The 27417-nt window shown below is 40.0% G+C and overlaps 1 protein-coding gene across 1 annotated transcript in view; it reads left to right on the top strand.

Moving 5' to 3' along the window:
- The first annotated feature begins 1376 nt into the window (after positions 1 to 1376).
- TGM2 (transglutaminase 2) overlaps positions 1377 to 27417 on the top strand; it is a 42178-nt gene continuing 16137 nt past the window's right edge. The window contains exons 1-10 of the mRNA XM_075846880.1: positions 1377 to 1435; positions 10551 to 10730; positions 12683 to 12925; positions 15967 to 16085; positions 18846 to 18974; positions 19235 to 19412; positions 19492 to 19627; positions 19824 to 19927; positions 21020 to 21259; positions 23222 to 23506. Coding sequence (XP_075702995.1) covers positions 1426 to 1435; positions 10551 to 10730; positions 12683 to 12925; positions 15967 to 16085; positions 18846 to 18974; positions 19235 to 19412; positions 19492 to 19627; positions 19824 to 19927; positions 21020 to 21259; positions 23222 to 23506 — 1624 coding nt within the window. The 5' untranslated portion in view covers positions 1377 to 1425. The remainder of the gene's footprint in view (positions 1436 to 10550; positions 10731 to 12682; positions 12926 to 15966; positions 16086 to 18845; positions 18975 to 19234; positions 19413 to 19491; positions 19628 to 19823; positions 19928 to 21019; positions 21260 to 23221; positions 23507 to 27417) is intronic.

Below are 27417 nucleotides of genomic sequence, written 5' to 3'. Positions count from 1 at the left end.
ATGCGTTAAAAGTAAAGATAAATACGGCTACATCTGTACGGTGCAATCTTAGTGAATAGGATTTTAACTAACCCTATTTACTCGCAACGTAAAAACATTTTTCTCAGTGGATTTCACTCAAATCTGCGGTTCAATTCCGCACCAAAATCATGTAACGTGGATTTCATTGAAGATTTTGGTACAGATATTAGACCTTGTTCCACAGCATATTACACAAGTGGCTTAAAAATACATTAAAAAATACCTAAAAAATTACGCAACATTAATTCCGCAGTGGAAATACTTTTGCGGATCTTGTGCCAAATTTGCTCTGTATTTGTTTTGCATATTTCAGTGCAGAATTTCACATATCATTGAAGTCTATGATAAAATTCTGTATCCAAAATCCGCAACACATACAGAAAACTCTGTGTGAAATATTTCTGTAGCGGCAAAATTCATCACGGGAATTAAATTATGTATGTGCTGCAGATTTCATTTTCACCCATTTTATGTACGTGCAGCAGATTTTTCCGCAATGGGAAATTATGCCACGTGTGACTGCACCCTTAGGGTATCTTCACACGCTTAACAAAAAACTGCTGAAAATATGGAGCTGTTTTCAAAGGAAAACAGCTCCTGATTTTCAGCCGTTTTTTAAGCAACTTGGGTCTTTTGTGGCGTTTTTTTCGTCCGTTTTTGGAGCTGTTTTTCTATTGAGTCAATGAAAAACGGCTCCAAAAACGGCTCAAGAAGTGACATGCACTTCTTTTTACGAGGCATGTATACACCTGAGAAAAAGCCTAAGAAAAAACAATCAATATACCAGCTAATGGATGTGTAAAATAAGTTATGTAATAAAAGGGTTAATTGTTAACATTAAATCGGCATTCCTAGTAAAACATCTACCCTCAGCTTATTGAATAGATTCAGTATACCCCTCCTTGTACCCTACAATTCACCACATCCAGGGGTAAAATGTATAAAAATTCTGAGCCCGACTATGTAAAACATGATTCCGCTACTCGCACATATTTTGACTCACAATTCTATTACAAAGCACCATTGTATAGGTGCCAATCGCTACCAAGACATTTTTCCTCTATTCATACCCGCTAATCTAAATGCCAGTCTATCACATATTATCCTGTGGAAATAAAGACCTTTGGAGGTATCCAAACAAAGTTAGAGTTTATAAAAACATTTAACATCCGGAGTTATAAGCCTTGTGATAGTTTACAAAGCTGTGCTCCTAGGCACTGAATGGGTTAATAAACTCTGCCTCCCCTCCTTTGCAAACTGTCACCCTTTGCCTGGGCTATGAGTAAAGTTCTCCCTGTGAGTCCCACCCAAGGGGTGTGTGCAGGAGACTCTGTATAAAAACTTTTTGCTATAGTTAGGATATACTCTTAGTATTGGAAGGGAGGTCATTGCAGGACCTGGACCATGGCAGAAGGTACTGTATGAAAGACGTCTTGTCAGTGTGTGTGTGTATATATATATATATATATATATATTATCTAGAAGCAGAAGTCTGTACAGCTGCCAAGTGCATGTACTTTATTTAGAATTGTAGAGTGGAGCTGAGTCGGACCGATGCAGCAGACTGAGTTTGTCATTTGGCACGAGATGTGATATATCACCATGTGTTTCTGTGGTTTGTCATTGGACTGTTGGTTATGTTGGCTCCAACGTTGTCACAGTACACAAATTCAGCTGTGTAGTCCTGGACTGTGAAGTTATAGCATGCAGTCACGGGTCATATATTAACTAAACGACATTGTTTAAGTCACCAATCTCTAATTGGCTCTGAGGAGTATGCTTCAAGTTAGGGCCTGTTCACACCACCGTTGCCCTTCCGTTGAGGGGTTCCATCAGAGGTTTCCGTCAGGTTAACCCCTTAACGGAAAGGCAAATGGAACCCTAAGCTTCCGTTTCCCTCACCATTGATCTCAATGGTGATGGAAACGTAGCTAATGGTTTCCGTCTGTCACTGTTGTGACAGGATTCCATTGTTCTTGACGGAACCAATAGCACAGTCGACTGCGGTATTGATTACATTAAACGACGGAACCCTGCCACAACTGTGTCAGACAGAAACCATTAGCTAGGTTTCCATCACCATTGAGTTCAATGGTGAGGGAAACGGAAGCTGAGGTTTCCATTTGCCTTTCCACTGAGGTAACCCCTCAACGGAAACCTCCGAAGGAACCCCTCAATGGAAAGCGACGAGGATGTGAACACAGCCCTAAGCCGGCTATAGATATTTTTTTTGTTGTACCAAAGTGGTGGATACACATCCTCTAAACTGTTATAAAAATGAAACATTTTTATTTATTTATTTTTTTAAAGGATAGTCCCATCTCAGACTTTTTTTTTATTTGTCTATGGGATATGCCATAAATGTCTGTGAGGTGTGGGTCTCACCTGTGGGTTTCCTGTGGGTTTCCCTTGACCCCATTTTTCCAAGTCACAGTGGTAGCGGTCCCCATTGAAGTCTATGGGAGTTATGAAAAAAGCCAATTGCCAATTGGGACCCCCATTCTCCCGACAGGAAATGTTCCGGCATCTATGAAGAATTTATGCTATATCCTGTGGATATGCCATACATGTTAAAGATGGGGGAAAACCCCTTTAATTTTAATTGATTGTTAATTGTATTGTCACGTGTATTTATCATTCTGGTCATGAATGATAATTTACTACAGACAGTGACCGGCTGATCGTGGACTTTCAATAGAAGATCAAGCCTGTATGAATGAATTTGTATTCTTACAAGTGATTAGTCTATGGGACATTTGTCTGATTTGTTCTGATGAATAATTGATAGATTTTTTTATCAGGTTTTTTTTATACTCCCTAGGGCTTTGCCCATTTGTGTTTTTCTCTTGACTTTCCTGTGCTGGATGCTTTAGAATATGTATTTGTTGAGGGTCTATATGAATATGTATATGAAGACCGGTCCAAACATATACTGTTAGTCTATATATAGCATATAGTTACACCTCTCTGCCCAATAAGTTATATTGTAAGAAAACAATAATAAAAAAGTACCGTCACTGATATGCTTTTTTGTTCTATGCATTACAGTATATTTTTGGATCTTTTTTTTCCTCAACAAACACATATATATCAGACATATGTTATGTGAACAGAACGATATCTGCAATATAACAGGCCCATCAGCTGTTTGAGCAGGATTAGGCCAGGTCCAGAATGTGTTTTAAGCATCTGGATGTAAACAAGAGTGCTTTTATTCACTGACAGTAAGCAGAGCTGGTGATGAGTTGTAACACAATGTATCTTATTTTAATATTGTAAAGTTTTCATTATACAATATTTAACCCTTATTTACAGAAGACTAGACAACACTTTATATACAGTAATTTATTTACAAATCAGAACCTTGTTTATGATGACATTGGAATTTCAGGGTTATGAGGGCAGATCTATCACAATACAGGCTGCTGTATATCGTGCCAACATTCTGCTGGGCACCAGTGGCCCTATAAAGTTAAAATTAGGAGGTTCCAAATATAACAAAGGTGAAAATCAAGTTAACAACATCCTCTGCCATGTTACCTTGTAATCTCAGATGATACCAGTGAAGGGGGTACTTAAGCTCACCAACCCACCGATTCCTTTGTAAGGTATACAAATGAAGAGCTGGTAAGACAGTCCCATCACTGGAAGTGGGAGGCAACATGCACAAGACCGTTTGCGTTTTGCAGACATCAAAACACGGATCATAGTAGCTTCCATGTGCTGACTTTTTTTTTGCGGCCCCCTACACTTGAATGGGATGGACCGCAAACACGGACAAGAATGTGACAAGTACTATAAGACCGCAAACACGGACAAGAATGTGACAAGTACTATAAGACCGCAAACACGGACAAGAATGTGACAAGTACTATAAGACCGCAAACACGGACAAGAATCGGACACATTATATCATTTTGCGTAAAGGACACACAGATGCGCAAAGAAAACTTATGTGTGCATGGCCCCATAGAAATGAATGATTTAGCATGCTATCTGCAAAAAAACGGATGGGACACTGTAGAAGTCGTGTGCATGAGCCCTAACTCAGTTCTCACCCTCCTGCGACTTTGATCTCAGTTGGCAGGGGGCTGACTAATAGCATTTTCTTAAGGTGCTTTTACACCGGCCAAGTTTGGCCAGTGAAACGAGCGCCGATCAACGAGACAGCTCGTTGATCGGCACTCGTTTGCTTCTTTCACAATGAGCTATGGATGGGGACGAGTGCTCGTTACTCCGGTCGCTCATCCCCATACATTTCTATCATGTCGGCAGCGCGTCTCCCTGATTACTCCGGGAGATGTGCTAACGATAATAGTTTTCACATTTAAAACGATACGATCAGCAGATGAACGAACGTATGAAAATATAATCTAACTTTTTTATTTTTCTGCAAAGCTACGTATTTTGTTTCTTAGAACCAACTTTTAGTGTTTTGTGGTTTGTTTGTTTTTACATACCAAGTGGCTCGAGGTTGTATGTGATATTTTTTTTGTATAAATTACCAGGAAGATTTAAAAGGCTTTATTAGATTTTCCATAATAGCAACGGGAGCGAGAGATGGGGAATGTAGTTGCAGATTTGCCCGGGGTGAAACATGTGTGCAAAATAGGTTCTTTGATGTTCCCTTTAAAATAAACATGAGGAAATGTTTGCATTAAAATTCCTTTCAGCGAACACAATATCAGCAGTGGCCATAGTGGAAAACCTCTCAACTATCTTAACACCACAGAAGAATGTGACACTAGATAGGACCTAGTCCAAAGAGACAACAGTGAACATAGTGCTGTACCAAGAATAAGCCGGATCTGCCAGGCTGTCTTCATTTGTGGTTCAGAGATCTTAAAGCGAGGAGGATATGAGAACTATTACCATTACAAGGTTTACCATTATTGCTTGTGTATAGAGATGAGCGAATCGTAACAAATCGAACTCTGTCCTAATTTCCCAAAAGTTTCAGATTCAGCAAAATCAAAAAATGTTGGAGTTCTCGGCACACAAATTGTGCCGCCGGCCGCCATGTCAAAGATTAGATAAAGAACCACTTGATCTTGGCGGGTTTTCCTAGGTGCAGCCTAGGATCCCGTGATTCAAACCTCTTTTGCTCCATGTGCAAACAACCAGCCTCATATATATGTCTTGTAATGTATTAGTCTTTGATAAATAGTCATGAGATAAAGTCTGGAGACCAAAAGCTACAGACCCTGGACGCTATGCATGGTAGAAGCAGGAACTCTGAAGTCAGGGTGAAGCTCAATTCAGTCTGAAAAAAATAAAAATAAAGGGTTGCTCGTGACCAATCATCATAAGTCCCCTGCTCTGACCATCTGAAATCCTGGGAGATATATTACTTGTGCATGCATGGGCATAACCACCAGGGTAGCTACTCTGGGGCACAGCAGCAAAGGGGCCACTCAGAGATGTGTTGCAGTTAGTGATCACTGTTGATCTATCGAAGAGGCAGTGTAATATTGAATGCAGATAACTGGTAGACCACTGTCTAAGGAACTCCACTACCTTCATCAAGATGATTCACAGCATGGATTAACTGCCAGTCTGATGCTTAGCTTGAAAACTCCTGCATTGAGGTGGCACTATATGGGCTTGATATGGCGGTGGTATTTGAACACCCAATAATGCTGTTGTTTGTGCTCTTTATGACAGTATTTGAGACTATCGTTGCGAGTGTGCTACTGTTTAATATTTGGATATATTATAGCAGTATTATTTTCATCTTTTACCTCTAGCCTGGTTTTCCTGAGCTAGTCTCCATTTCTTCCAAAAAAAAAAGGGAAGGCACTCCACACACTTTTTAGTCCAATGGTCTCCAAAAACCTTGACCAACATAAACTCAAGTCCCATGTCCTAAACTTACAAGGTGGTGGTGTGGTGCCCCTATTCCAAGCTTTTCTATGAGGCCTTTGGCTAGTTGTCAACCCCTGTAGTTGTGGCACGTTATCAATCACAGTACAAGGACATTACTTCTTGCCTACAGTACAGTTTTGTTTGGACGACCATGAATCGCAGTGGAACGTGTTTGATTAACTGAACTGGATGTTTGTCTGTGGGTGATCGATGTTATAACGTCTGTTAATTCCACAGAGCAAACATTACATGAATACGAATGTTTACACTTTAAAATCAGCGATAACGGCGCCAGTCACTTTGAATGGGGCGATATTATAGAGGAACAAAAGACAATTGAAAAAGCGCTTGGAGTGGATGACTTAGATCTAATGATATTACTAATAATGCAACCCACAAACACAAAGATCTAAAAAGAACTACCACCAAAAATAATAGTAACCTGTAAACATAAAGCTGGCCATAGATTCGAGATAGATATCGGCCAACTCCTACTCCTGCCGTCTCCACCTGATGGCCGATCATATGTATTCTTTTTTTTTTTATGGGAAAAGCAGAATAACCTGGATCAGGCATGTTGAAATCCAACGTGCTCCATCCTTCCCCCTGGGAGGGTTGGGAGAGTCCCATATACATTAGATCTCTGAACCCGCCAATTTAGCCGACTTTTATCTAATGCGTATGGCCAGCTTGATGCCAAGTCCTTAAACCATTTCTTAGTTACTGCTAATAGCTGCGATTACAGCTTCCATAGAGGTTATCACCTAGCTTTCCTAGATTCTTGAATGACAAATGAGTAAAATTGATGGGTATATGTCCCTGCATGATTATACTTGTCAATTGGGAATGTTAGAGTCGTGTGACAGCCCCTGTGGGTTGCCACCAAGCTTTCCCAGAAGCAGATATCCGGACTTCCCGCAATTCTACTGAACCAAACATAAATCGACATTGGATCCTTTGGTCATCTAAGTCCAGCTCATTAGAACTGGGGAAGGTCCAGGTATTGCGCCTGTGTTTACGGCCATCTAAATGTGGCCTAAGAATCAATGGAAAAGATCTGATACATTTTAGGACTGATTAAATAGATTTCAAATATCAAAAACTAAACAGTTGTTACATTTGGCAAAAATAATAATGACAACAAATAAAGACAATTCCAGAAATAGCACAAAAAACATGAATGCTGTTAAGTCACAAGCCCCTGTATGTGTACAGTTCTGTGATGTCTGAATTAGCGGAATATGCAAATCCTAGACATAATTACAGCAAAATTACCCCTTAAATACACATAATTATACCAAAGTGATGCAGCTGTACAATACTGCTCAAATGGGAACACTATGTACTGTAAATAGAAAGACCGTCAGTGGATATAGTCAATGTCTGACTGTAGCATTGTCTTGAGATCTGGCAGTGTATGGAGGCTCTGAGACATGGCGCAGAGTCCAGGATAAAGAGTAGTATGTCTGTCCTTCCTGCTGGAGGATGACATATTGGAAAACTATTTTACCGTAACACTTACTAATCCCACATTCTGTGTCCAAGTCTATATGGAATATGGGTGTGTACGGCAGCGTAAGTGAGCGTTTAACTATACCCGCTGCACCAGAGGTTCTCTCTCCTGGCTCATAGTATTCAAAGGGGGTTATGAATTAGGAGAATGGTTGTTTTTCCCCTAAAAAAAACAAGAATAGATAGTAGTCACAGCTAGGTCTGCATGTAGAAGAGGTGGTAAAACCGCAGATTCACTTTTACTGCAACTAGACCTGCAGATTTAGTACACAGGAATGTATGAAGTTGGCTGGTTGCCAATTACACCAACTTGGGCATTAATTTCTTCCTCTCTGACTTCAGTGGTTAAAACCACATGTAAAAACCATATGTGTGGTGTTACGAGCAGAACCACAAATGTGGTTTTCTATAGGAATATTTTGTAGAACTTTGTAGAAGTTTCTTTAAAAAAAAAACACAAACCCAATTATTGCAGGTTTTTTGGGGCGAGTCATTGATGCTTAGGAGAGTAACTAATATTTAAAGGACCCAATAACAAGGTGAGGGATTGGTCACCTGACTGGTAGTAAACTGAGCTGTGGTAACAGTTAACAACTTGTGTATTTGTAACGTGCCATATCGCAGAATGTCACCTCCTTGTTTTTACCCACTAAAAGGATGACATTCTTGCATCTAAGTGGGGCCCCTCAGCCACCAAGCCCCATAGTTGCTGCTACAGCTGTAGTTAAGCGCATGCTGGTGAAGTCAGGAACCACACTATCATAGTCCAGTGTGAACTAATAGAAAAGATGGTTGAGATCACTGTGTACTGTACAATATTATATTAATATTATCTAGAATATTGAAAAATTCATCATTTGTACGTAAAAATTGTTCTCATTCTATTGTCTTCCAGTAGACTTCTTCCTTCTGTACTCTACCTCTAGTACCATGCCCTTAGTACTTCGATCTCATGGTCTTTCTAATCGGTAGTATAAGATTGAAATGTGGAAATGATGCCCTAAAGGGGTTGTACAGGATTAGAAAAACATGATGGCTTTCTTCTAAAAACAGTGCCACACCTGTCCATAGGTTGTATGTGGTATTGCATCTCAGCCCCAGCAATGGAGTTCGGCAAGCGTTCACACTTGTTCATTTGCTATGCTTAATGCCCACTTTGGTCTTTAAAGGAATTGGGCCCTCATCAAAGTAAATTTACATCCATATTGATCTGGTTTATCAATATTCAAGACCAATGTAAAGGTCAGCATTTTTTGGGGCTATTAATTTAGAACTATATCAATAGGTGTAACTATATTGGGCAGATATAGTAAGACTACAAGAGTTTTGTTATTCTGGTGTAAATAAAGTGGGCATCACTGGTTACATGTTACAATTTATTGGGCAGGTCTGGGGCACTGTGATTCAGTGGTTATTTTTGTTCTATGGGAACTAGGCTCAAATCGGATGTGTTCTTAACATTATGTGGACTACCTCCATGTGCTACAAAGTTTCTCCAAAAACCTAAATAGAGGAATTAGACTGTGAACACTATGGGGGATATGGATGATGTAAGCTGGTGCTCTTCACAGCTCCATGGCATATGTTGACTGAATAAATATCTTGTCCCGATACTTATTCGTTTTGGAATATACATTGCTTTGTTTGTTTGGGTCATAAAATCCAATGATTGGTAAAAAAAAAAGATGTACATGTCCCCTTACCAATCAATGGGTTCTGGTTATTTATTGAGGGAGAACTCCAATTTATTAGTATTATTATTATTATTTTATTTAACCCCTTGCCGCACCAGTATGCACCACTACATACTGTATTGCAGTGCTTTAAGGCACCGGGACATACTGTTGCGTCCTAGCTAACAACTGTCAAAGGACAGGGTGACATAACTGTTCCATCAACTGTTTATGACAGTTGATCGGCACAGAAAGACGTCAGGGGACAACTCACAGCGGTCCCCTGTCGGTGATCGCTGTGATTGTTTAGTCTGCTGTGATTGACCAATCACAGCTCCTTTAGAACGTGTATGTGAAGGAGCTGGCTGAGAAGCTGAGCCAGCGCCATCACCGCCGGGTGTTACGGACAGGACTGGAGACTAATTCCAATAAGTTTAGCAAACAAACTGTGGGGTCAAAATGCTAACTATACCACTAGATAAATTTCTTGAGGGGTGTAGTTTACAAAATTGGGTCACTTTTGGGGGGTTTCCACTGTTTTGGGACCACAAGACCTCTTAGAACCTGACATGGTGCCTAAATTATATTCTAAAGAAAAAGGAGGCCCCAAAATCCACTAAGTGCGCCTTTGCTTCTGAGGCCTGTGCTCCAGTCCATTAGCACGCTAGGGCCACATGTCAGATATTTCTAAGAACTGCAGAAGCTGGGAAATAAATATTGTGTTGCGTTTCTCTGGTAAAACTTTCTGTGTAAAGAAAAAAATGTATTACCAATGATTTTTTGCAAACAAATATGAAAATTGTAAATATCCCCTCTACTTTGCTTTAATTCCTGTGAAATGCCTAAAGGGTTAAGGAACTTTCTGAATGCTGTTTTGAATACTTTGAGGGGTGCAGTTTTTAAAATGGGGTGATTTATGGGGACTTTGTAATATAGGCCCCTCAAGGCCACTTCAAAACTGAACTGGTCTCTGAAAAAATCGCCTTTTGAAATTTTCTTGAAAATGTGAGAAATTGCTGCTAAAGTTCTAAGCCTTGTAACGTCCTAGAAAAATAAAAGGACGTTCAAAAAACAATGAAGACATAAAGTAGACATACGGTAAATATTAACTAGTAACTATTTTGTGTGGTATTACTATCTGTTTTACAAGCAAATACACTTAAATGTAGAAAAATGCTAATTTTTGCAAATTTTCTCTGAATTTTGATGTTTTTCACAAATAAACACTGAATATACTGACCAAATTTTACCAGCATAAAGTACAATATGTCACGAGAAAACAATCTCAGAATCGCTTGGATAGGTAAAAGCATTCCAAAGTTATTACCACATAAAGTGAAAGATGTCAGATTTGGAAAAATTGTCTGTGTCCTCAAGGCCAAAACAGGCTGTGTCCTTAAGGGGTTAATATTTATTTAGTAATAGGTTTAGCTTGGGTCATGCCCTAATGTCTAAATACTCATTTCTGTTCTTTCGCAGCACTGATAATGGAGAACTGTGACTTCGACTGCAGCACCAATAACCGGAACCACTACACCGCAGATGCTGGATGTACGAGACTGATTGTCCGCAGAGGCCAGGCTTTTGAAATCAAGTTGCAGTTCTCGCCAAGGGGTTATGAAGAAGGAGTGGATCAGTTGGCCCTTATAGCACAAACAGGTAGCTATATACCTGGCTTGCATGCATTGATGCTACATAGTGAAACAAGCAAAAGAACTAAAAGGATGTCAGCACCCAACGGGCCAGAATTTCTGATTATTTGTGAAAACAGTCCCAATGTCTCCTTTAATCCCCCCCCCCCCCCCCCACCAAAAAAAAAGCAGTGAAATGAAGAAGGTGGTTGGCTGCGTCCCGAAAAGCAAGAAGTGGATTGCATCCGAAAGAGTTTTTGTTTGTTTTTTATTATTATTCGGCAGATTAATATATTTGCAAGATTAAAGATAAATCTGGTTATATGTCTGTTCCACAGGACCTGAATTATCAGACATTGGTGAGAGTCTATTTTTTGATGGTACATCGAGAAGCTTGTTACTATGGAACCTGAATTGCTAGTTGCTTTATGAATTAGCTTTTTCTCATTTATTTCCCATCTGCTGTAACCTTTCTGGAATGAATTAATGTTTGTAAAGTAAAGATATTTTAACACAAATTAACACATTCAGCCCAGATAGTTGGAAGTGAAGGAGCGGAAGCAGAAGTAGAATACTGCTGAACTGTGAAAGTAGGTGGTTAACCATTGCAGGGGATTTACAACACAATTTGCTTTGCCTTTGAAGGGGGAGTTCACGTCACTTGGGAGCTACCCCACCATGGTTCCTGATTGTTTTAGCTTATCTAACTGTGTGTGCATAGGTCTTAGTGAAGGACAAGGTGAGGGAGTGGTTTCTGACCTTGCTGTTTCCATTTCATACTTCAGTTCCTTAACACAATGTCAGGAAATAGAAAAGGACACAATGTGAGTCAAGCTCGGCAGTGGAAGAATACTGTCTTCTTCTATACCTATAATAGCTTCTTCAATCATACAATGGAAGAATAGTTATACAGTTTTAAGATTGGTATCATCATTGTACCATGTGGAGTGACAAACACTTAATTTTGTGTTTAGTACCAGTTCCAGACCGATTCTGATGACCTTCTGTCAAACTATAAAGAACATGTGGATGTCCATTTTTAATTCTCTCCTAAATGATGTTATTATTATTGTGCATACTGGACATATCAGTAATACTGTACATTCTAATAAGATATTGTTGAATCAACTAATGATGGTGATGGTCTCCAAACAAGGTTGATATCTACTGGACCTTTGGGTCTTATTGTTGAGTTAGAGCATGGGCATACAGGAGGATCCTTTTATACTCTGGTGGGCCAGTCCGACCCTGTTCAGATCTGTCTACATTTTATGATGCTCACATGGAGTTGCCCCACAGTTAGGCTCTGTTCACACATGGGTTAGACCCTGTTTACATCTGCATCGTAGGCTCCATTAGAGGCCTCCATCACAGATTCCGTCGTTTTTACCGGACAAAATATGGAGCGCTTTTTTTTTGTCTGGCAATATGACGGAAACTCGACGGATCTAGCGCTTCTGTTATTCTTATTGTGCTAAATCGACAAAAACAACGAAAATAGCAACACAGCTATGAACACCGTCTAAGTTCTCTGTCCGGTTTCTGTTTTTTTATAGAATAGGTTAGCATCTCAATTTAGAAAAACAAACAGAAACCTGTCAAACTTTTTAAGTGAATGCAAAAAAAATAATTTGATCATAAAGTGTAATAATGGATCAGCCTTATTAGTTATGGATAAAAGCATTGCTTCTAGGGACGAACACCTCCATAATATTGTTTTATACGGAGGCACCATACTGCAGCAGATGGAGTGCATACTGTGTACTCAACTCTGCTGTGTGAATGAGTCCTTACTGAACCCAGTTGGTGAGATAAGGATTTAATGATTTTTAGGTATGCATTTCAATTGCTCTTTACCAGAAAACACAATAATTGCCAATTTCCTTCCAACTATTGAAAGTGTACGCAGAAGCAATATGTGTCTCATGGTACAGGTAGTCCCATGTTTCTTTAAAATGAACAAGTTTTATCCTTCTTTAGGTCCATGTCCCTCTGAAGACTTTGGCACTGAAGCGCACTTTAAAGTGACGGACACATTGCAAGAAGGAGAATGGAGTGCCACAATAAGCAGTGTTGATGGTGAAAACCTTGTACTGTCTGTTATCTCTCCATCTGATGCCCGAATTGGAAAGTATGCCCTCTCTCTGGAGACTTCCACAGGAACTGAGGAAAACAGTTGCAACGTCGGGGAATTCTTCCTGCTTTTTAACCCCTGGTGCCCAGGTATGTGAATGACAATAATACTAATGGAATATTTCCGAATTATTAATACAAAACCATCAGATCCTTGACTTACTCAGGATCATGGAACACCAGAGCCAAGAAGAAGGGTAAGCCGGAGGATCCTACAGGGAAGGTGGAAAGGTTGAGAAGACCTATTGTATTCTCAGCAGACTTCATGCCTGTCCAATGTTTGTCCAATATAATGTAAGTCGATGGCTGTAGTTGAAATCCCTGTAATATGGCAGGTTCCCACTGTAGGTCACTTCAGACTTTCTCATCATAGATGCTTTGTGTGCTCTAAACTATAGATGTATTTTTAGGCCCTGTTCACACTGAGTTTTTTTTTGTGCTGATTTTGATGTGGAAACCACATTGGAATCAGCGACAAAAAAACATCTCAAATCTTCTATTGATTTCAATGGGAGTCAGAGGCGTTTTGTTTCCTGAGCGTTTTTTTGTCCGGTCACGGTAAAAAAAAGCAACGTAACTTTTCTTGAGTAGTTTTCTGCCTCAAAAACCCCATTGAAATCAATAGGAGATGGAGAAAAACGCTGCGAATGTCCGCGGCCATTTTTTGACATAGTTTTTGACGTGGTTTTTTCCTTTGTTTAAGAAAGAGGTAAAAAAAAACTGGCTTTTTTTAATCAAATGCCTAAAAACTCATGAAAAAACGCGTGTGGTACAAAACCACTTGGAAAAAAACTGGAGCTGATTTTTCCATACCCTAATTATGCCAGTATCCTTTCAGTAGAATTGCCATGCTGTCCTCCAAAGATCATTTCCAAAGTTATATTCCTGTCACTTCAGACCGCAGCCACCACAATAACATTACTCTTTTTAAAGAGGCTCTGTCACCACCTTATAAGTGCCCTATCTCCTACATAATGTGATCGGCGCTGTAATGTAGATAACAGCAGTGGTTTTTATTTCGAAAAACCATCAATTTTGAGTTATGACCTATTTTAGATTTATGCTAATGACATTCTTAATAGACAACTGAGCGTTTTTTAGCTTTTGACCAAGTCGGCGTTGTAAGGAAGTGTATCACGCTGACCAATCAGCATCATACACTTCTCTCCATTCATTTACTCAGCACATAGTGTTCTTGCGAGATCACAATATGCTGTCACTTACTCACACGTTAACGTTACTGAAGTGCCTTGAGAGTGAATAGACATCGCTTCTAGCCAGGACGCGATGTCTATTCACACTCCCGACACTTCTGTAACATTTGTGTGGGACTTAATGACAGCAGGCGTGATCTCGCGAGATCACGCTGTAAATGACAGCACAGCGTTATCTCGATGTGCTGTGCTGTAAGTCCCACACAAACATTACCGAAGTGTCAGGATTGCGAATAGACATCGTGTCCTGGCTGGAGCGATGTCTATTCACTCTCAAGGCACTTCAGTAACGTTAATGTGTGAGTAAGTGACAGATCACGATGTCTGAGTACATGAATGGAGAGAAGTGTATGGCGCTGATTGGTCAGCGTCATGCACTTCTCTTTACAACGCCCACTTGGTCAAAAAGTTAAAACACGCCCAGTTGTCTATTAAGAAAGTCATTAGCATAAATTTAAAATAGCTCCTAACTCTAAAATTTATCGTTTTTCGAAATGAAAACCACTGCTGTTATCTACATTACAGCGCCGATCACATTATGTAAGAGATAGGGCACTTATAATGTGGTGACAGAGCCTCTTTAAGGCCAGGCCTACGAGTCTTCCTTTCCCTCCATTTTTCTAGACTCCTATATGTTGTCACTGTACCTCCTGTGCTGGAGTCAGCACTAGGCTAACCTAGGTAGATGCCAGGGCACACTGAGCTTGAGCGGCCATGGCTCTACACTCATCAAACTTAGGGGTAGACCGGGTGCTCACTGTGAATCGACCGTCCAAGAACCCCTGAAGCCGGCCCTAAAACTCGTTAATAATTTTTAATAGTCACTCATGAATATTCACGTACTGCTGTAGTTCAATAAAATCTCCCACTTTCCCAAAGTAACAGGAGACTGTGATTTTGAAATCTATATTCTCTTCTGCATTTTTTTTCCTCACGGTTTCTGCAGAACTATCACTTTATATAACATGTATAACAAGTCTCCTGCATAATCCAATAAATTCTCATAAAAGAAGGCTACATGCAAACGTTGCGTATTTTGCTACGGAAAATATGCATCAAAACTGCAGGAAAACACAGGAAATTCGCAGGTAAATGCAGCACATAATCGTGCGTTTTTTTATGCGTTTTTCTGTGTGGTTTTTTACATTTTCATGCGTAAAGCAGTGCGTTTTCACGCTGCGGGTTTTGGTGCTTTTTTCCTTACAACTAGACAGATACAATGCGCAAGCGGAAACCAAGATAAATTGACATGCTACGGATTGTAAAATATGCACCGATGGTCAATAATACGTGCAGAAAAAAAAACCGCAGCATGTACATGAGATTTCCTGAAATCTCATTTAATTTAGTGGTACTGTATTATGCTGCTGATTTGTGTCGTGGGCATTGAGCCCAAGGCTGGATTCACACGAGCACATTACGTCCGTAATGGACGGACGTATTTCGGCCTCAAGTCCCGGACCGAACACAGTGCAGGGAGCCGGGCTCCTAGCATCGTAGTTATGTACGATGCTAGGAGTCCCTGCCTCTCCGTGGAACTACTGTCCCGTACTGAAAACATGATTACAGTACGGGACAGTTGTCCGGCAGCGAGGCAGGGACTCCTAGCATCGTACATAACTATGATGCTAGGAGCCCGGCTCCCTGCACTGTGTTCGGTCCGGGACTTGAGGCCGAAATACGTCCGTCCATTACGGACGTAATGTGCTCGTGTGAATCCAGCCTTAGATGTGTCCTCCACAGTCTGTTATCTAAGCATGTTGATGCAGACACCAGGTTTGGACATTATTTATGTTCCACACATCTAGTTTGATTTCCTCTTTGTATTATAATTTTGTTAATATACAATAATTAAGCTCTGACTGATGTCTCAATGCACAAACCTACACAAAGTGTGTAACTGTCTCGTTTCCTCAGAGGATTCTGTGTACATGGAGAATGATGAGGAGCGAACAGAGTATGTTGTAACACAGCATGGAATCATCTTCCAGGGGACCAAAGACTCAATCACTTCTGTTCCTTGGAACTTTGGACAGGTAAAAAAAAATAATTATCTGCTTATGCCCCTACGTTGTTTAAAGGGAAGGTCCAGTTTCTCAAGCATTTATATTTTTATTCAAATGCATCTAAAATTTAAAATAAAGCAACTTTGCATATAGCACGTCTTTAATTAAAACTATAATTTTGTTTGTACAGCTTCTATGCAGATATAGGTGTCTCCATGGTGACAGACTACAAACAAACCCTGTTTAGTCTGATCCTGCAGTTATATAGCAATCCATCTGTCCCTTACTTCTTGCTGTAGGGACTCTTACAGGGGAGTATGACTGCAAGATCAGACAACACAGGGTTTATTTGCAGTCTGTCGCCATAGCGACATATAGATCTCTATAGAAGCGGTAGACAAAAAATTATAGTATATTTGTCATTAAAATTATGCTTTAATGCAGCCTTGTCAGAGTTGTAACCACATCTTGGCTCTTACCTGCAAATTAAATGGTGATTGTTCAATTTTTCCATAGTGACCAAAATACCTGTTAATAAGGATATATTTAAAAAAAAGTATATGTTAAATAAGCAAATATTTCCTAGATATAAAGAAACAATGAATATTCAAAAATATTTTTCTAAATCATTTCACACTCAAATGGCATTATGTCTTAGTATTAACATTTCCCTTAATGTCACAGCGTGTCCTCGAATGACCCAGCGGCCTTAGATGTGCCCTCAATACATTGCTGTCAATGTGTAGTACGGATGTTGCTTTACAATGACACTAAACAGATATTCTGTGTATACTCTAGGACTGAAGTCTGTTCCGTCTCCGACTTATCACTAGGGCCCCAGTTGTACCCCTTCCCTAGGTGTCTTATCTCCCCTACACATGCAGCCACATTCTATTTCTTCCCTTGTCTATGTTCGAAGTGTTTTCTCAGGACAAGTATCCAGCTTTGCGCAAGTGCAGCGCGGACGCTCAAATGTTGGTGTTTTGCCATGTTAGGACAAGACTTTTATTTTATTCCATAAAAGGTCTCCTACAAATAGAGGAGTCACATGGAGTTGATTCATCCTGATGATAATAATGCCTTTCTGAGATGATCGCTCATAAGGAAATATGAAGTTTGAGGGTTTAATGATCTTTACATAACTACCCAAAAAATTTCTATTCTAAAATCTTCTTACTAAAATCATATGTGGGATATTGTTTCCTGGAAACCCCCCGAGCTACTTATCCTTTGTATCTACTCATATAAACAAGGAAATAGTTTATGTAGCAATCTTACTTATGAGAAATGACTTGTGCTCTTTTGTGTAAACTGTGACTATTTCAGTGTTTAAAGGGGTTGTATAAAATTTATAAAAACATTGTTGCTCTCCTCCAGAAACAGCCGCACTCTTGTCCATGGGCTGTATTTGGTATTGCATCTCAACCCCATTCAAGAGAATGGGACTAAACTGTAATACCAGACATAGACTACGGACAAGTGTGGCACTGTCATTTTAAAATCTGCCTTTTAAACATATAAAAAATCCACGTGGCATCCAAACCGTCTAGCCAGCCCTGCTGGGACTATTTGGGTGCCATGTGATGTTTTTCTATGTTTGATTGCTGATTTTAAATTCATGTTTGTGAGTATGAATAAACCCTGTCAGAGTTCCTAACACGGGGTGAAGATGTTATTAAACTATTTCTATATTTAATTTTTTGCTGAGGACATAACTTTGGGAAGATCCTATTGAACTTAAAGAGCAGAACAGTACTTCAGAAAACTTTTGATATGTCATAGAAACATTTCAGAAGTTTTGATGTGTGGGGATCCGGGTGCTGAGACCCGCACCATCACTGAACCCGAAGGTGCATAAGCACTTAGCTGAGCACTCTGCACTTTCATCTCTCCTTATCAACCTGAAGATGGGTGGATGGATTTATGTGAATAAATGTCTATAAGCCAGTTTTCAGTCTAAAATTGAGCGCCGATCACAGGCTAAGGTGCTGAGCGCTTCTGCTCCTTCAGTTCAGCGATCATGAAGGTTCCAGCAACCGGATCCCAACTGATCAAAACGTCTGATATGTAGCTATGACATATGAAAAGTTTTCTGAAAGTACAGTTACCCTTTTAAAGTAAAACTGGGCTTCCAAACCCCCTTGTTGGCTATGGACACCGGTAGAGTGCAACGGGCATTTCACAAACCAGAGATTTAACCCACTAAACTCTACTTCAAGTAACTCCTAAAAGTTGCAGGTGACGCAATAAAATAGGGTTAGCCGGGATGTGAATTTTTTTTTACTAGAGGCTGTAAATGGAAAAAAATAAAATAGAAAAAGCAATACTTACTATTCTTGCCCCCACTGGCCCAGCACTGAGGCTCCTGTGGTACTCCCGGTGGGGGGCTCAGCGGTGACAAATCTTATTTTTGGCATAATGGCCAAAATACAACATATGACTGCTGAGCTGACTGATTGACTGCAGCGGTTACATGCTACGTGCATGTAAATAATCATCGGTAGTACTGCAGGAGCCTCAGCGATGGATTGCCGGGGGGCAAGGATAGATAAGTATTGATTTTTTGGTTTATTTCTTTAATTTTCAGCCTCTACTAAATAATTTTCAGAACCCGTGTAACCACTTTAATCCATATGAGAAACTGATACTGTGATCAGCCAATATATTCCAGAACAAAATTTTGATATCAACTAAAAAATGTTGTGGGGATTACCCTTTCTTACAAGATACAATGATATTTCTTTGATAATGCTCACACCCTCATGTTGTACATTCTTTTGTTCTTGTTAGTTTGAGGATAGTATACTGGAAGCTTCCCTTGAGGTGTTAGATAACAATCCCCGGTTTAAGGAAGACTCCAACACCGACTGTACACAGCGGAATGACCCCGTGTATATTAGCCGTGTTGTCAGTGCAATGGTGAGTTCATAAATCCTATTATAGAACTGTAAAATTTACATACATAGTTTCATAACTGGTAAAATGTATACAGTTTCTAACATTTAGATAAAATAAGGATGGTCCTCCTTGGCAGAGGCTGTGCCCCCATATCATTAAGCCCATTAGTAACTCTGGGTAGCTCCTGGAATGGGATTTTATTGTACTGCCCATTTATGGAATCGGGCATAATTTGGCAATCCCAGTATGTTGCTATTTGAAATTTGTCCATGGTCCTGCAGGTGAACTGTAATGATGACAACGGAATCCTGTATGGGCGCTGGGACAACTGCTATGGAGATGGAGTAAGCCCAATGTTCTGGATTGGAAGTGTGGACATTCTGAGAAGATGGAGAAAGTTTCGTTGTCAGGCAGTGCGATATGGGCAGTGTTGGGTTTTTGCTGCAGTTGCCTGTTCAGGTAAGGAGAATAAAAACAAAAGATGCGAGAAAAGTCCTTTAACGGGCATTACACTAAATTATTTCATGTTGCATTTCAGTTCTAAGGTGTCTGGGCATCCCAGCTCGCATCATCACCAACTACAATTCCGCACATGATACTAACAGTAATTTGGTGATTGAACAGTACTTGGATGATAAAGGCAAGAAACAGACGAAGCAAAGAGACGTGATCTGGTAAAATGATGGGTTGGCCCACATCTCTGTGTAAATAGCTGTAGACCTATTGCCAGCTGACTAGTGTAGGTTAAAATGTAACATTGTAAGATCTTTACCCGCTTTATATTCAAATTTATTAAGCTTTTTTTTTTTTAGATTCATATCAAGACAAAAGTTTTGCTCCCATGACAAGTTCTTTGCCTTTTCTTTGAAGGAACTTCCACTGCTGGGTTGAAGCCTGGATGACCCGCCTTGATCTTCCTGAAGGATATGATGGATGGCAGGTTGTCGATCCAACGCCTCAAGAGAAAAGTGATGGTGGGAATTTTACACTTTTCCTTTCTTTGTCCTTCTCATATTAAAAAAGTTTTTGTTTCGTGAGCATCTGGCTTATTATATGCCCATCTTATATTTTATAGTATTAAATGTTTAGCTTTTTTTTAATATATTAATTACATTACATATTAATATGTTTTAAAACTGGAAATCTGGACTGTCAAAATTAGCACACGGGTCTGGTACTAGTTCGTGCCAACACAAATCCCCATCCTAAGACAGGCGAGGACACTCCATGCTTTGCTAAGATTTTGGAGCTTGTGTATAGCCTTATGCATATTTACACTGCTCATAAGGATCAAGGTTGTTTCTGTGACAGATGTGCCCACAGGGCTTTATTTTATGATTTATTCATGCTACTATTTAGAAGCCACTATTTCCACATAGAAGAGAAGTGGGCCCTCCACCATTATGGGTTTTGGCACCCAGGACAGAAGGGTTTGTTTCGGCCCTCCATACCCTTTCTACAACGTTTGGGCCAATTCTTCACCCCTGTTTACAAATAATGCAGTTCCTCTGGAGAGGGGAATCTGACACAGGTTCTCACCACCCAGTAACAAATCGGATGGAAAGAAGCAAAATGATATTGCAAAAAGTTTAGTTCATTTTAAGTAAATAGTAATAAAAACAAACAGACGAGTAGAGAATTTTATAACCTGATCCGTGGAGATGAGGAACCCGGGGTATCTCTACAATGTGATTAGCCTTTTTTTTAATGTGGATCGTGCAAGTGCATTCCCTTATATACAGTTTCCTTTATGTGACGTGCTATCCAATTTGGCGCAGGTCTCTCTTCATTTACCTTGTTGTTTTAAATAAGTAACTTTACGTTCCGTAATGTCGTGATCTGCTGCCATCAAGATCTGGATACTACAGTCCAGCCCTGGTTTTTGCCTTTTTTGTCCACTACTTTTTGCATGGGCTTAACCAGAGCTGGTCCCCCACTCTCCAAGGGCCACAGACACTGCCTCTATGGTACATTTGACTTTAAGCTTCAAGTGACCAAATTCTTATAAGAAATCATTCTCGGTCATTTTTGTTATAGTCAATACTTGACCTTCTCTTCTCTTGCAGGTGTATTCTGCTGCGGTCCCGCTCCTGTTCTTGCTATCAAAGAAGGTGACCTTGCTATAAACTATGATGTCCCATTTGTATTTGCTGAGGTGAATGCAGATGTGATTTACTATGTAGAGCAGAAAGATGGAACTTCCAGACAAACAAAACACACCTCGCAGGTTGGACAGAACATCAGCACTAAAGCAGTGGGAAAAGACAGTCGGGAAGACATTACACTAAACTACAAGTATCCTGAGGGTGAGTGAAAAAACTCTGAAAGCCAAAGTAAAGACTTGGCCAATCTTTATACTGAATGACATCTGATGACAATTGGTCAAGTGATTTCTGAGTTATATACTGTTTAACCAGGACTGTATAGAATGGCAGATTTACAATGCCGCTATAAGGTATATCATATTCCTATTATCAGAAAGACAAGGTGATTTTTTTTCTCTCAGAGTAACTAGTCTGCAATACTTTTATAGTCACTTTTAGGGCTCATACACACTAATATATTCAGCTCCGTACAACCTTCAAGTTGTAGGGAGTCATAATAAGTCTGTTTATGGGGCCTTTTTTTTTTTAACGAATTTCATGGAATGCTTCATCGGATGTCGTATTACAGGAACGCTTCTAAGCGAGAATATTTCTTTAATACAGTATTAGGCCTCACACACACGAACGTAGCCATGTGCACGGCTGTGATTTTCGGGTCGGCCGGCATCGGACTGTCAGCCGCAAGCCGCCCGCAAATCGCGGGCCATGCACCTGGCCGCGGCCATTATTTTCAATGAGCCCGGACTGCAGAAGACGGCCGTAATAAGACATGTCCGTTCTTTCTGCGGTGTGGGCTTCCAGGCCATGCATGGACCATAAAAACTACGGCCGTGTGCATGTCCCCATAGAAATGAATGGGGCCGCAATTCTCCGGTGGATTTTCAGGGGGATTGCGGCCGCAAAAGCACATTCGTGTGCATGGGGCCTTATACAGTGGCACACAGATTGACCACGACTCCAAAATATGGAGCTCCAGGCAGTATGTGTACCACCATACTGGCCCAGTTCACATGGCTTGGTCTTATAGTAATGCAAATAACTGAGAATAGATCATGTCTACTATTGAAGTTATACTATTGGCAGGTTGTTGTGATCTGTGTCCTTTCAGTCAGTCAAATATAGCACACGTACGTAGCAGAGCTGACCTTCAAATCTGAAACACTGCCCAAAAGAAGCAGTTGACAAGATATATATATATATATATATATATATATATATATATATATATATCACCAAGTTGTATGTTCAGAAAGAATCTGATATATATATATCAGATTCTTTCTGAACATACAACTTGATGATATATATATATATATATATATATATATATATATATATATATATATATATATAAAAGGCTGCATGGTTTCTGTTACTCTTTTAGATGTAGAGTTGATGTCACACCGCCCACTCAGATTTACATTTATAACATTGTTTATTCCAGGATTCCAGGATATATCTGGTTAACCAGGGTCACATGTAATTTTAAGTCACATTGTGATTCATCACGAAATGGCGTTCTCTTTCCTTTGAATTATTTAGTATATTTTTTCATCAGAATAAAGTGTAACATTTGTGTAAGTCTTACCTGCAATGTTCTTTTAAATGGAGAAAACTAAAAACAGAACATAAAATACCTCGTGGAGATTACTTTTGTCTAGACACCATGGAAAAGGGTTCATGGCCATTTAAATGAATGTTGACAAGAAGAAACATGTGAATATATGTATACATACAGTAGTTCATTAACCACAAATGTTACAATGTTTCTTTTTCTGATTTCTTTGGGCAAAGTCCCAAGTCATTCAAGAATGTCTATTATAGGCTATGTACACTTTTAAAGTGAAAATTTTTTTATATATATTTTTTTATAAATCAATGTTTTATCTGATTTTAAAAAACTTTTAAATAGATTTTTATTAAAAAATAGTTTTACCTTTTGAGATACAGCTTCTATGTATCCTGTATACATAGAAGCTGCATCGCTCCCTCAAAGCTGATTCCATCAGGTCAGCTGAATATGGCTCGGCAGAAAAAAACAACACCTTTTTCCTAATCTCCTACAACCCCTGTAGTAGGTGTCACCCACAAAAACATATATATTTACGATGAGTTGTTGGTTGAGTTTTATCACTTTAATGTCACAACTTTCTCTCTTCCTAGGTTCGGAAGATGAAAGACGTGTCTTTGAAAAAGCAAATGAGCACACTGCAGTTCCCCGAGAACAGAGGGCGGAAGTCCCATTTGCAGTTGACATTAAGATTAAAGTATCTGAAGGGATGGACAAGGGTAGAGATTTTGATGTGTTTGCAGTTATCAACAACCACACTGAGGAGGACAAGGAATGTCGGCTTATGTTTTGTGCACGTCCTACCAGCTACACTGGTGAGGTGGGGCCAGAATGTGGAATGAAGGACCTTCTCAAACTCAACTTGCAGGCAAACGCAGGTAAAATACACTTTGTTTTTTTTTCCTTTTATTATCAGTTTTTTAACAATTAGTACACTTTAAATGGTCATAATCGGCAAATTGATATTGGTATGCAAACATACAGATGTAACAATCCTTATCTTGTCTCTGATAAGTTATCATGCTCCAGCAAGTTATCACTTAAGCCATTGAAAACCTTTGAAAAAGTCAAGTTAAAGATTTTTGCCACGGTGTATTTAACGCATTAAAAGTCAAGTACACAGATGTGACAATAATAAACCAATAATAATATTTCTAAATATTATCCCATAGCTTGAAGAAACCTATTAGGCACCCCTAGGAGTTAATAGAGGGTGGTCTACCATTCCGGATCCCCATCTTTTAACAAGAGCAGTGAGTGGCTATGACTGTCACCTGTCACGATGCGGGGTGTGGACCCACTGGGCCGTACCGCGTAGCGGAAAGGCAGCTGGCCAACCAAGTGCAAGGGTACCTGTGGCAATGTAGACAGTAGCGGTGATTCAGGCTTAAGATGAGGCTCCGGCAGTAGGCAGACACATCCGGTGGGTGTAACACAGTAGATGCAGCGGAAGACACAACTCGACTTCAACTCTAGACGGCATAGATGCACGGTAGCACAGGACACAGGGTACAGGCAGCAGGAACGGGTAACACTGGGAACTGGAAAACACTAGGAGACCATTTGCAAGACAAATTAAGGTAACACAACAACGCTCAGACAATGATGAAGAGGGCAGAGCCCTTTTTATAGTACAGCAGCATTCTGGGATGATTGCAGATTCACTGCAACTGGATGTGTACTGGCCCTTTAAGGAAAGAGATGCCACCGAGTACTCCGATGTCCATGGCTGCGGCCGTCAGAGGGTAAGTCAGAACGACGGTCCGCTGCCATAGAGGTTACATCACCCTTGAAGAACCAGCACGTCCATGCATTACACACACAGCCCACTGATCTCAACAGAGACTGTGTAATTCTTCAAATCCCCTTCTTAAAAGGATTTTCCAACATAGACAACCCCAAGTTAGGTGAAGCCTCGATTGGCTTTTTACATAATTCACAGGCAGGTTTAAAATTATTACTAACGAAATCCCCACCAAAAAAAATAAATCCCAAAACCCTGAAGAGTAAATACAGCCCATGACATTTTGTGTGTGGTCTGGTCCTTGTTTGTCTTTCCTAATTGAGTAATATGGGTGGTGGAGCTTTGTTGATGATGAATGTTTCTTCTGAGGTCAGTGGTATACTCGCAAGCAAAATATTTCCAACTTAAGGTACTGTATAAAAGTGGAAACTGTTAAAGAACATTCTACACATAACACAAATGGGTGTTTGCTCAAGACGTGAGGTGTGCAAGGGAAAGATTTTCCTCCAGCAATTACACATATCTTTCCTACCTTTTTGGAGAACAAATGTTTCACACTATATTACAGTTCTTGGAGCTGATATAGACCACACATTCACATTTCCATGTAATATTCAGTTCAGCAGTGCCTTCATTCCTTGTATGGATGCGTTGTTGAGGAATTTAGATAACTGGTTTATTTCTCCTCATTATTTTTGTGGTTTTGAAGAATGTCTTGTGTGAAAGGCCACTGACATGGTTTATCTATCCAAGTCTTCACACACAGATCGTCGGTCAGATGAAGTTCTGCCTTTTTATGCAGTGTTCACCGACTGCCTCCTTCTATAGTATGAATTTGGGGAAAAAACTCTTCTTCTACAAAACCCGTTATATTTAGCTGTGTAGTGGACAACAGTAATATCTATATATGATATCTAAAAAATATACACTGTTAGGAAAAGCTTTCTTTACAAAAAGTTGGATAAAAGTCCATCAAAAAGGAAGGCTCTTTTAATGCAGAGTTGGAATGTACACTTAATACTATAGTGTAATTTGTGGAGATCTTCTATAGGTATCAATAATATAAACAATAAGTAGGACTTAAAGGTTGTAATTCCTTACTCTAAATGTGTTAAAGTTTGTCACCCTATGCAGGGCCAGCATTATGGAAATTGAGGCCCTGGGAAACAAATTAGGGACCCCTTAAGGGCCTTTACATCGGCCGACAATCGGCTGATACAGCGAACGCTGATCAACGAGACATCGTTGATCGGCGCTCGTTTGCTCCTGTCACACGGAGCTCGTTCATCTGCTGATCGCTGCTCTGTTTACACAGGGCAATTATCGGCAACGAGCATTATACGAACGCTCGTCTGCACGATAATCGCCCAGTGTAAAAGAGCCTTTACTTACAATTTTTCCTCATTTAATCATAGATACAATTCCGCATTTCAGTACCCAAATAATACTGCATATATCACTGCCATATGTTTACCACACCATGCCGCAATCAAATGCAGTAAAACTTTCTGACTACTGGAATGGACAGTAAAGCAGAATGTTTCCCTCTCAAGTTGCTTCTAGTGGTCTAGTCCTCAGTGGGAATTTAAGCAGAAGCCCTGGGCAACTGCCCAGTTCGCAACTCCCAAAACCAGCCATTACCCTATGCAACTCGTCCCAAATGTGGTCAGAATAGAGCTTCAGATGTCGATCAATATGCAAAGGATTTTATTTGTCCCCCACACAATGTGGGCAGCCACTCATCGCATACAAGGAGCAAGATAAAAGTTGTTTGAAGGCCTCATGATGCACCAGTGCAGCACCCAGGCAACTTTTAACATTGAAGCAGATAAAACTTCATCATGAATATCTCTGGACATTCATATATATATTACAACAATAAGATGAGAAGCTTAAGGTGTCCATACACATTAGATGACAGTCATGTGAAGAACTGCCTGTGTAAACATTTTAAAAACAAATTTTATTAAACATAATTCATTATTAAAAAATGTAGGGCAAAAGTTGCCAAAGAAATCAGGTGTATCCATTCTCGGGTATCTATTGCTATGCTCGGTGTAATGCTGTCCCCCCTTTTTTTTTTTTTAACTTTTTTTTTATAGCAATTTTTTTTTCTTTTTTTAATTTTTTTTCTTTTTTTTCTTTTTTTAAATCTCAGTGTGACCAGCGTCTTTAAACACCTTACCAAAACTTATAAGGAACACATTAGGTCATGGTGGGAGGTTCAAACCATCGAGACCTATTTAAAAAATAACCTTGTACCAAGGGGACTTAGAATCTCACTCACTCCAGCGGTTAGGCTTCGATCGGCGGAGCTACTCGCGAAATGGGAGAAGGAGTCTATTGACTCGTCTCTTAGATTTATGAGTATTCTGCTGGAGGAGGAGAGAAACTTGCTGGTACGCAGTTCTAGGGAGCTGAAGGAGGGAATAGAGCATGTCAAAAAATTCTCTGGCAGTGCTGACTTTGAGAGAAAAGAACTTGCACTCCAACAGGCCATTGAGAAGTATACCGCACATATCAAAGAACGGAAGCACTTTCAGTTCGTTCGCGACACTACCGATTTTAGGGAGCCGGATGTATCCGACACCGATACGCAAAGATACTCATTACGTACTACCCGGAATAAAAGAACTCAGGGCAGGGCTAATCCGCGTACCATGCAGAGAGGGGGAAATAGGGGGGGGTGGTTTTTTAGGCAGAAGCCACCCCATTATGGACTACCTCCAAAGGGACCCCAGGGATGTTTAGCTACTGCGGGTTCACATAGCGACGATGAGATGTCAATTTATCTGATAGAATCCTATCCCACTCTGAAATTGCAGTCCTCGGAAAGGGGTTATCATTCGTTCCAACTAATAAATTTGATCTCTTCTCGTGGGTAAAAGACTTAAACTTGTTCGTTAGAAAATTGAAATGGAAGAAGTTTTTCCGTACCCACGAAAGGAGACAATGTGCTGAATTAGGTATTGAGGAGGAGGATCTCCCCCACGTTAGGGTCCTACAGGGATTACTTGATAAGGGACAGCGAGTGGTGGGGGAAGG

The sequence above is a fragment of the Rhinoderma darwinii genome, chromosome 13, assembly GCF_050947455.1.
Source record: "Rhinoderma darwinii isolate aRhiDar2 chromosome 13, aRhiDar2.hap1, whole genome shotgun sequence".
Lineage (NCBI taxonomy): Eukaryota > Metazoa > Chordata > Amphibia > Anura > Rhinodermatidae > Rhinoderma > Rhinoderma darwinii.
This window is presented reverse-complemented; position numbering and strand designations above follow the sequence as displayed.